The sequence below is a fragment of the Mus musculus genome, chromosome Y, assembly GCF_000001635.26.
Source record: "Mus musculus strain C57BL/6J chromosome Y, GRCm38.p6 C57BL/6J".
In the NCBI taxonomy this organism is placed as follows: Eukaryota; Metazoa; Chordata; class Mammalia; order Rodentia; family Muridae; genus Mus; species Mus musculus.
Genome location: NC_000087.7, coordinates 86,433,412 through 86,444,916, shown reverse-complemented (window position 1 = coordinate 86,444,916; position 11,505 = coordinate 86,433,412). Strand labels below are relative to the sequence as shown.

The window sequence follows — 11,505 nt, the reverse complement described above, 5'->3', positions numbered from 1 at the left end:
TTTGGCTCCTGTCAGCAAGCAAGTGTTGGTATCCACAATAGTGACTGGGTTTGGTGTCTGTATATGGGATGGATCCACAGGTTGGGCAAAAAATGGATAGTTATTCCTTCAGTCTCTGCTCTGCACTTTGTCTCCATATTTTTTTCCAAGGAGTATTTTGTTCCCCATTCTAAGAGGGATTGAAACACCCACACTCTCATCTTCCTTCTGCTTGAGCTTCATGTGGTCTGTGAATTACATTTTGGATATTCTGAATTTTTAGAATAATATCCCTTTATCAGTGAGTGTGTACCATGTTTGTAATTTTGGGATTGGGTTACCTCACACAGGATGATATATTTTATATCCTTCCATTTGCCTGTGTATTTAATAAAGTCATTGTCTTTGTATCATTTGCATATATTTTTATCTCTATTGCTCTATTCTACAGCTTGAGGTCGAGGATGTTTCCCCCTGTACTTCTTTTATTGTTGAGAATAGTTTTTCAATATCCTGGATTTTTTTTTTATTTCAGATGATTTTGTAAATTGTTCTTTCTATCTTTATGAATAATTGAGCTTGAATTTTGATTGTGATTTCACTGAATTTATAGATTGCTTTTGGCAAGATCACCATTTTTACTGAATTAATCGTGCCAATCTATGAGCATGGTAGGTCTTTCCATTTTCTGAGATTTTCAATTTCTTTCTTCAGAGACTTGAAGTTCTTGTCACACAGATCTTTCACTTGCTTGGTGCGAGTAACAGAAAAGTATTTTCTACTTTAAGTAAATGTTAATGAGACTTTAAATTTTGATTTACATTGGTTGTGGAAATACGGAAGTATTGCACAAAGTTTTAGAAATGTACTTTATGGTTTATTATGTTTAACAGTATAGAAAAAATCAGTTACATAATCAGGCAATTTGTATATTTTAATTGAATTATGTTTTACACTAAGTCTTAACTGAGTCAATATAGGAAAAAAAATTAGACTTTGTATTTGGTAGAACAGAATAAAACCCTACTTTGAAATACAATTAATTTACTAAAAAAGATTACCTATCTATCTATCTATCTATCTATCTATCTATCTATCTATCTATCTATCTATCTATCTATCTATCTATCTATCTATCTATCTATCTATCATCTATCTACCTCTCTATTTTCTATCTATCTATCATCTATCTATCTATCTATCTGTCTGTCTGTAAACTTTAATTTTGAAAATCTAAAACATAAAATAAAACTTCTCTGATAATCTCTTAGAAAAAAAATCTGCAATTACTTCCCATTAGATGATTTTTTACTGCTATTTTTCTTTTTATAGTATGAAAAGAACAATTTAATTTTTTTGAGCGTTCTTTTCCTATTTGTATAAATTTGACTGCTTTCATTACTTTGCTTTACAGGGTCATGATCAACAACAAATTATATGAGCAGTATAAAAATATGTTTCAGAAGTTGTATGTGGGTGTAGAGAAATTCGATAAAGAACAAGAAAAACAAGTGGTTGGTATAGTAAGTAACTTTATAATTAACCTCGTATACCTATGTATCAATTAGGAATGGAGAAACTAACCTTGTGTTCGACACTTGAAACTAAATTAAGTCTCATTATCTAACTATCCTTGGTTCTGTTCAAGTCCTACTGAATTGTAAATCAGAGAGGTATGGTCACATACTATACCAATGAAAACCACTAAGAATTTTAATGGAGACGAGATCATAAATTTCCAAGAGACAGACATTTGCTGAGAGATGAAGAGAGGATTACCAGTTTTTACAATATGTCAGCCTCAGGTATAGTTGAAAGATAGAGAAAGATTACTTACTGTTGTCATCTGGACTCTGTCGTTAATTTTAGAAAACCAAATCAAACTAGCAAAGTAGTTTTAAAATCCTAAACTTAGTCCCTATTTAGTAAAAAAAAAAAAAAGTGTATGGAAACAACTTTCCTAAAAACCATGGCAAAATAATCCTGTGTAATAATATCACCAAACTATTTTAGATCGTCTCCCCGTTAATGTAACAATCATTGTAGTCATCAAATGGTTTCCAAGTAAGATCTGAGGCAATTACCATATTAACCATTTTTTTTTTGGTTGGTTAATTGTTTGGGGGGTATTCAATTTGAAATAAACAGGAGATCATTTCCTGCATGAGAACAACGTGGAGGGAGCTGCCATTTTGAGTCAGTTCAGGAAACAGATAGGGACTAAAGATAAAAAATAAATAAATACTCCAAATGAAGGCAATTTTTAAACCTTTCATAGCATGGCAAAAAACACTGTAGTCATTTACATACCAAAAGCTAGAACCTCTTTGTAGTGTTGGCATTGGGCTTAGCAACCTAGTCTCAGTACACTAACTTACTTGAAAATTATCATAAAAACATACACTGAATATTTTGTCTTTAGATCTCTAAAAACCTCAGAAAAACTTATCAAAATAACAGACTACAATAAATTCAAGAGAATCAGTTTCATTTTATTTCAAAAAAATTTAGGCTTTTTATAATATTAAATATTTGTTATGAGTAATTCTAGCTCATTTGGTCATAAATATATATGTTTTTAGGAAAATAATTCTAAAAACTTAAAATGCATGTTTTGTATTATTATGTATAACATTGGCAAATTAGATAAGACATGCTCATTCATGTTAAACTCATAAATCTACTCCTATTTTCTGAATCTCTTAAAAATCAGAAACCTCGCTAGGCAAGATCTTAAACTAATGTTCCCACTTATGCCATGACATTTTTAGCAGATATTTAAATGTATTAACTGATCTACTAATGAGTAGAAATCTGAAAGACCATAATCTCTGTTGCCTTTCACATAATGACTCTATTCAATGTAAACTATGACTACAATTAGAAAAATACTGAAATCCTAAAGTCAAATCCTCACCTCTTTTATCAGTCATAGAAAATCTTTTAATAGCTATGATACTGTAATCTGTAATCCCAGCACTTGGCAGTTGAATGCAAGAGGATCAAAGCCTTTGACTGTCCATAGCTATATAGCAAGTTTGAGGTCAGCATGAGTAATGTAGGACTGTCTCAAATAAACCTGTCCCCTACAAATCAAACAGAAATATAATGTTAGTACAAAGATATAAAAATAGTAAATGAGCCTTTGTGTATTATCCTGTGGTATATGAGAGGAGTTGTCTGAAGAGAGATGAAATATTGAGTCATGGCAAACACAACTGTGGAAATGGAAACCATCCAGGGGCAAATGTTGTAAAATTAACATAGTCTGTGAAAGAAAAATGCTTTTGCTTTCAGAAGGAGAGTGAATGGAGTTTTTCACTAAGCTGGAAGGGGGCTAATAAAGACCCTTTTTAACTGGAGAATTTAATAAGAATTAACCAAAACCCAGGTGCAATTATTCTTACAGGAGTGAACTGGATAGATGGGTAGAGTTTGGCTAGTATAAGATACTTGATTTAATGACTTTTGAGGTCCTTTTTCGAAATCATGATCAATAAATTCTGCCCTCTGTGACATTTCTACTATATTTGTTTGAAAGATGAATAAACTAGGATACATAGATATAGCTTTATAGTATAGTTCTTGAACTTTCATGATGTGACAATTAAATCTGTATGATCAGGACATATTTAGAGCTCTGCATTAGGCACACATAATCTATAGCTCCTGGGGACATACACGCAAATGAACAAACATGACTTTATAGTGTTTCTTGTTTTCAGAATGGAATACATTTTATAAATAATCTAAAAGCAATAGGTTCAGTTTCTATGTTCTTAGAGACATAACCTTAAAGACCCTAAAAACTCTAAAAAATAAAAAAGAAAAAAGAAGAGAAAAGTAAATAAACTTGAAGCTTTAAATAAACAATAAAAACCCTAAAACAAACAAACAAACAAACAAAAAAAAAACATAAATTTTTTGAAAAAAATAAAACTAAAAGAACCTAAAACCCTAAAGAAAAACAAACAAACAAACAAAATCAACACAAAATTCTAGATCTCTACAAAGACCCAAAAAAACATAAAATAATTACCACAAACAAACAAACAAGGAAAGAACAATAGCCACACTAAGCCTTAAAAAAAAAAATCTTGCCAAATACACTGAGAACAACCCTAAAATCATTTAAAAACCGTAAAAAAAAAACCCTAAAACAATAAAGCAAAACCTAAAACCCTAAAAAACCCTAAAATTATTAAACAAACACTAAATGACCCAAAAAAGCTATTTTTTAAATTCTTAATTAACATTTTTAAAACCCTAAAATTCTATAAATAAGAAAACACAAGAACTCTAAAAAGACCCTAAAAAAATTATAAAACCCTAAAAAAAAAAATCCAAAAACTCTACAAGTCTAGATCCCTAATGAGACAATAAAAAAGCAATTAAAAAAAAAAAGAAAATGAAAAGATACAAAACCACCACCCCAACAACTACAAATTCTTCTGCCTTAAAAAATCGCCAAAAACACTGGAAAAGAAAATCATTTTCCAAACCTTATTAAAAAAATGCTTAAAACAATTTTTAAAAATTCCTTAATTAAATTAAAAACAAAACAAAACTAAAAAATAAAGAAATACCCTAAAATTATTTTTTTTTCTTATAAAAGAAAACATTTATTTGGGGGCTTGCTCACAGTTTGAAAGGGTTAGTCCATTATCATCATGGTGGGAAGCAGACAGGCATGGTGGCGGAGAGGTAGCTGAGAGCTTCGAATCCTGATCTGAAAGCAGCCAGGAGAGAGAGTGAGGGGGAGAGACAGAGAGAGACAGAGAGAGAGAGAGACAGACAGAGAGAGAGAGGGAGAGAGAGAGACAGAGAGAGAGAGACAGAGAGAAACAGAGACAGAGACAGAGACAGAGACAGAGACAGAGACATAGTTTCAAAGTCCTGTTATGGACTTTGCAACCTTAAAGATCACTCCTTACTAGGAGTGATCACACCTGTTCCAACAAGGCCATACCTCCTAATCCTTCCCAAACACTTCCATTAACCAGGGAATCAAGCAGTCAAGCATATAAGCCTAAGTGAGGTTGTCTTATTCAGACCAAGACACTCATTAAACCTTGTAACAAAGCCAAGTTGAAAAGCAGTACTGTACAAGTGTTATGAGAAAAGTTGCTGGGACCAGGCTTACATTCCAATGCAGTGACCTGGCAACTCACTCAACAACAGTAAAAAGACCCACAAGAACTGTAAAACCCTAAAAAAAGTTCCTTTAAAAAGTTTTAAAAACACATCAAAACTCTGAAACTCAAAATAAAATCCTTGAAAACCCGCTTAAAAAAGCAAAACAAAAAAACAAACATACAAACAAACAAACAACAACAAAAAAAACCTACAATACCCTGAAACCCTAAGTAAAATCCTGAGACTATAAAATCAATCCTACCCTCCCCCAAAATACCTACAAAACCCTGAAACATTAACTAAAATCCTAAGATAAAAAAATAATCCTAAGCCTATAAAAAAAAGCAAACACACACACAAGAAAACAAAAAACCCTTACAAAATCCTAAAACCCTATAAAACACTAAAAGTATAAAAAGAAACAAAAACAAAACAAAACACAACAAGAAGAACAAAATCACACAAAAAACTACAATTATCCTAAAATTATTTATAAACACTAAAAAGCCCTAAAACCCTGAAATACCTTAAATAAATAAATAAATAAATGAATAAATAAATAAATAAATAAAATAAAAATAAACCTCAACCCTACCCAAAACAAACAAACAAACAAACAAACAAAAAACTTATAAGGACAAAAAACCTACCAAATTTAAAACCATTAAAACCCTAAAACTCTAAATAACACAAAGGGCTTTACCCTCCCGCACACCCCCCCCCTCTAAAAAAAAAAAAACCTGAAAACTGTAAAATACTAAAAAGCCCGAAAAAAGCCTAAAACAATAGAAAAAGTAAATCAAAAGAAAAAAAAATCTAGAATCTTTAAACAAATACTGAAATAGTCCTAAAATACAAAAAAAAAAAAAAAAAGAAAAAGAAAAAAAAGAAAAAGAAGAGAAAAATAAAATTCTGAAAACACACCTATTAGCTAGGCAGTCATTCAACTTACAGAGTTTAGCCTGCTTCTGAGTGCTGGTATTAAAGGGGAATAAAACTATACTTGACTCCTTTTTGTTTGTATAATTGTTTTCTAAAATATTTTTTTTCTCTGTGGGTGAGTATATGTGTGTGTGCGTGTGTGTGTGTCTGTGTGTGTGTGTGTTGTCCAAAGAGGTCATCAGATCGTCTAGAACTAGAATTGCAGGTGGTTGTGAACAACCATGTGGGTGTTAGAAATTGAACCCTGGTCCTGTGCAAAAGCAATCAGTGGGCCTAAGCAGTGAGCTATCTCCTCAGTCCTTTCTGCTTGCTCTAATCTCTACTTCACTATTCATCTTGCCTAAATATGTCTTTATTCCTAATTCTTCTGTCTGTTTTTATGTGATGAATTCTTGTTTGCTTTTCTCTTGTTTCTCCAATTACAGCACCAAGATTCTTCATTTCCTTTTGTTTTGGAAGATTCTCAAGGAATCTTAAATCCAGACTTTAGGGCAGTTATTTAAAATTCACACCTGGGGATTAATCTTCAGAAAATTATTTTTTGGAAAAAACATGTGATTATTTCAACATCTATAGTAGTGTGGGGGCATTATTCTCCCTACGTCATGTACACTTAAGATCTTTAGATACCTCCTTCCCTGTGATAGCCTTGCAGCTCACTGAGTAACATGTGCATTTGATGATAAATGATACACAAACTTTGAAGCACCTTACCATATCCTGTCACCCATATCATGTTCAACATAGCAAGAACCACAAGTGAGTTGAAAAATACAAATACATTTTTTAGTGTCTTGAAGCTAAAATCCCCAAATTAATCAAAATATTATTTGGACTCTGTTACTTTATACCAGTGTTTTTTTTAAGTGTACAAGTCGCAGGCCTTTTCTGTGACCCTTTGCACAGGTTTACAGTGTCCTTTTACCATCTTCATCCTCCCCACTATCCTCCATTGCTATCAGATCTCCCCCCTCCTGCTGCGCTTACTCTTCCAAAATACCTCCTATTTTTTAATGTCCCTTATTAAATTTATATTTTTACAATAGTCATTTTGAGTTTTACTTGTCTAACCTAATATATAGTATTTAACCATTCCATCCATTTTTTTGAAAACAAAGCGCTGCACTAATACACATAGATGAGAAATATATTTCTCTCTCTCTCTCTCTCTCTCTCTCTCTCTCTCTCTCTCTCTCTCTCTCTCTCTCTCTCTCTCTCTCCTTCTGTCTCTCATTTTTAAGGCATTCATCCAGTAGTTGACATCTTAAATCACTCCATAGCATGTATGTTTCATACAGTGAGGCAATCAATATTGATGATATGGATATGTAGTGGTCCTTCTTAGATTTTTTTTTTTTTGTGAACTTAAATCAACCTAGGAAGATAGAATCTCAGATAAAGATCCTCCATCACATTGGCCTGTGGCCACACCTTAAGGAATGATTTTTTTTTTGATGACTGTTGTTGAAGGATCTAGCTCTCTATGGATAGTGTCATATCCTATGAAGATGATGTACAGGGTATGGTGGGGACCGTGGAAGGTACTGAAAAGGATTTTTTTTGAAGAACTGAAGATCTATGTGCCATGAACAATTAAAGTGTCCTCTAATTTGTAAGTAAATTTTATACATACCTGTGTCCAGTATTCTGTCTACACATATTTCAAAAGTAAAATTACCTCATCTATTTCATCCTGTTTTACTGCATTTAATCTATGAAATTACTTATAATCAGAAGTGCTGGTAAATTTTAAAAACCTTTAAAATATGACTGGGAGATATCAGGTTTTTTTTTTAATTTTATCACAACTTTGTAAGCATGCCCAAGATCTATGTTGTCCTCTTACTTTCCAAAGAATCCATAATTCATGATTGCCATTGGTTTCAATACATGTCATTTAACTCTGTCAAATTCCAGGTTTGTTTGCATAAAAATAGTCCTCCTCTAACTGTGGGTTTTCATAAAGTGAAAATTGGTGTGCTATCCAGTGTGCTGCCTCAAAGAATCTGGCAATATTTATGATAAGAAGCACAGCTTAAAGATAACCAAGGGAAAGGTTGGAACATGAAAAATAACCACCATGGATGTTGTCAAGGCAGAAACCGAAGACTTTCTCAGAACGAAAATAAAAACAAAAATGAAACAAAACAAAACACAAACCAAACAAATAAATAAAAATTCAACAACCAAACAATAAAAACCATGCAAGGGTATAATTCTTTGGCAGAATATTACTCAGATCATCAGGCCGTTCAGTTGGGATTTCATTTATTATTTCTAGGAGGCCATATGAAAAGGTAAATTCGAGATGCTGAATGTTTCTGAGTGTAACTAGGGAAGGAACCAGCCTGAGAGGGGTTCTATGATGTAAGCTGAACTAGGGTGATGTCACAGAGCACTGGCTGGAGGTTGCGCATCTATTCCACTTGGAGGCGCTAGAATCCATTCAAGGTGAGTTCACTATCTTCACAGTGGTGTGTCAAAGCCAGGTCATTTTTTCCCACAGGCTTTTGGTGCCTGGTCTGTATCAGGAGATCTTGACGACTAGGATATTTTTCTATGGGTAAGTACATATATGAAGTAATTGGGACCCTCATAGCTACAGAAAGCTAAAAATTTTCTCTCCTACAGTGAGTTACTGTACATTCTACTTTCCCCATGTTTATTAGCAAGGTAGATGAATGGTCTAGGTTAGTTTATCTCCTGAATTTATTATCCTTGCTAACCATATCTAGATCACAATTCCACTAAAATGCCAAAGCTCCTGTTTGTCCATGTGCATGTTAGAAGTTATTAGTTCTAAAAGGCTGATATTGCCTCGACTTTTTGAGTTGTTCTTGAGTTCAGTGATGCAATGGCTTCATCGAATAATTCTGAAGCTGGGTCAGGAGAAACAATAAAGAAGGACAGTGGTGTGCTGTGTCCCTGGGAAGATATTTGTGAATGCAAGAACTTAGCTCAGAGCTTATGCGTACAAGAGAATCATGGTGACCCCTCTGGCCTTTTTTTTTTTTTCTCTTCTTCTTGATCATTGGGGGTAATTGTCATAGCACCACCTAAATTGACATAGAAATTCAAGGAGAGGATCCTCATCAGAGACAAATTTACTCAGGTCTGAAGAAATAAATGTTGATCTGAGTATGTTATTCTGAGCTCTAGAGAATTACTTGTTAATTACACTATTTTTATTTCCTTGTTTCCCTTGTTTCTTTGTTTCTTTGTTTCTTTGTTTGCTTGCTTGGTTAATTTTATTTGAGTTTCTGTATGTTTAGATTTGGCTGTCAGGAAACTCACTGTGTAGACCAGACTAGTCTTTCTCTCACTAAGGTCTGCCTCACTCTGCCTCTTGAGTACTATGATTAAAGTTATGGGTCACTACCACTTCCTATTAACTTCTCCATTTGATTGTTTGTTTTGTTATTTTTTTGTTTGTATTTCTGTTTTGTTTGTTTTTCGTTTGATTTTCGTTTGTTTTCTTTTACTTGATGTTGTTGTTGTTGTTGTTGTTGTTGAGACAGGGTTCCTCTCTATAGCACTGACTGCCCTGGAACTCACTTTGTAGACCTGGCTGGTCTCTAATTTAGAAATCTGCCTGTCCTTGCCTTCTGAGTTCTGGGATTAAATGCGTGTACCACCATGGCTGACTTATTAACTTCTTATTTTTATAAAATTAATTTTAGGAGCTCAAAACTGTTTAGCATAATCTTCTTCACCTGCTCAGAAGTTCTCTTAGAGAAGAGTCTTGGTCCAGCATTCACTCCCAACCCATAACCATTGCCCATCAGGAATTCATATATATGACAGAGGCAACAGCATTGTGTCTGGTTTAAACGGGCAAGATCTTCAGTCCCAGGCAATGAGCAAGTATGATATTTGAAGGGAATGGAAGCCACACACAAGACAGTGTGATCTACCACAACAGGTCTACAGCCAGGTAGAAGACAATACATCTGAAGAGTCTGAGCATGACATCACTCAAGAAGAAGAGTAGGAGGAAGCCTTCTTCCCAGGCCCTGGGGAATATTGTTGGCTGCAGAATTTCTCACGGGTGGAAGGAAGGTAATGAGCCTGTCACCCATTGGAAGGCCATCATTCTAGGTCAACTGCCAACAAACCCTTCTCTTTATTTGGTGAAGTATGACGGAATTGACAGTGTCTACGGACAGGAGCTCCACAGCGATGAGAGGATTTTAAATCTTAAGGTCTTGCCTCACAAAGTAGTTTTTCCTCAGGTGAGGGATGTCCACCTCGCAGGCGAACTGGTTGGCAGAGAGGTACAACACAAATTTGAGGGGAAAGATGGCTCTGAGGACAACTGGAGTGGGATGGTGCTAGCCCAGGTGCCATTCTTACAGGACTATTTTTACATTTCCTACAAGAAGGATCCGGTCCTCTACGTCTATCAGCTCCTGGATGACTACAAGGAAGGTAACCTCCACATCATTCCAGAGACCCCTCTGGCTGGGGCGAGATCAGGTGATGACAATGACTTCTTAATAGGTTCCTGGGTGCAGTACACCAGAGATGATGGATCCAAAAAGTTCGGAAAGGTTGTTTACAAAGTTCTAGCCAATCCTACTGTGTACTTTATCAAATTTCTCGGTGACCTCCATATCTATGTCTATACTCTGGTGTCAAATATCACTTAAATTGAAAAAAATCACAAAGTACAGAAATGTAAACTTATAGGATTGAAAAAAAAATGTTTGTTTTCCTGTGTTGGGTACCTATGGGTCTTTGACAACCTCAGTATCTTTGTCAATAAAATTTGTTTTGTTCTAAAAATTAATACGTGTGACATGACATGCTTTTAGTGAACACATTGTTGGAAGAGATGGACTATGGTAGAATGAACATCAAAGGAAGATGAAAGTTGCAACGCAGGCTGTGAACAGTGCATACATCTAATATCACACAGGCTAAAATGGACAGGACTTAGATTCTGTGGTCTGCATAGTGAGCAAGGAATTGGAGATATGACTTAGAGGAGCAGGGATGGCAGCAAAAAATGGATTTTTAAGAAGAAGCAGAGAAAGACAGGACATAGATAGAATCTCTGGTATGAAGTCTGAGGGAGAAACAACAAGTTGGGGAAAAAGTGATAGATAAAAAGAATGTGGCCTTGTTACACAAAGTGCAACCCAGAAAACTGATCCAAAGAGATTCAGAAATCAGACAAAATAAGGTTTCATTTGAATAATGAAACCAAATGAAACTTGTCTCTCATTTTAAGATTTATTATCTTTATTTATATGGGTGGGAGTAGGGCATGAGCTTGAGAGTATAGGTGACCACAGAGACATGAGTTGTCAGATCCCATGGAGCTGGCATTAAAGCTGATTGTTAACCATTGGATATGAATTCAAGAAAACAAATCCAGGTTTTTGCGGTACAGTAGTGCTCTTGACAACATGGTCATCTCTCTATTCCCATTAAGGTATCTTTTTA

At 34.4% G+C, this 11,505-nt stretch overlaps 1 protein-coding gene across 1 annotated transcript; it reads left to right on the top strand.

The window, feature by feature from the left end:
- The first annotated feature begins 10,022 nt into the window (after positions 1-10,022).
- On the top strand, positions 10,023-10,706 carry Gm20860 (predicted gene, 20860). Its single transcript, XM_017318769.2, has one exon. The coding sequence runs from the start codon at positions 10,023-10,025 to the stop codon at positions 10,704-10,706; it is 684 nt and encodes a 227-aa protein (XP_017174258.1).
- Positions 10,707-11,505: the final 799 nt, after the last annotated feature.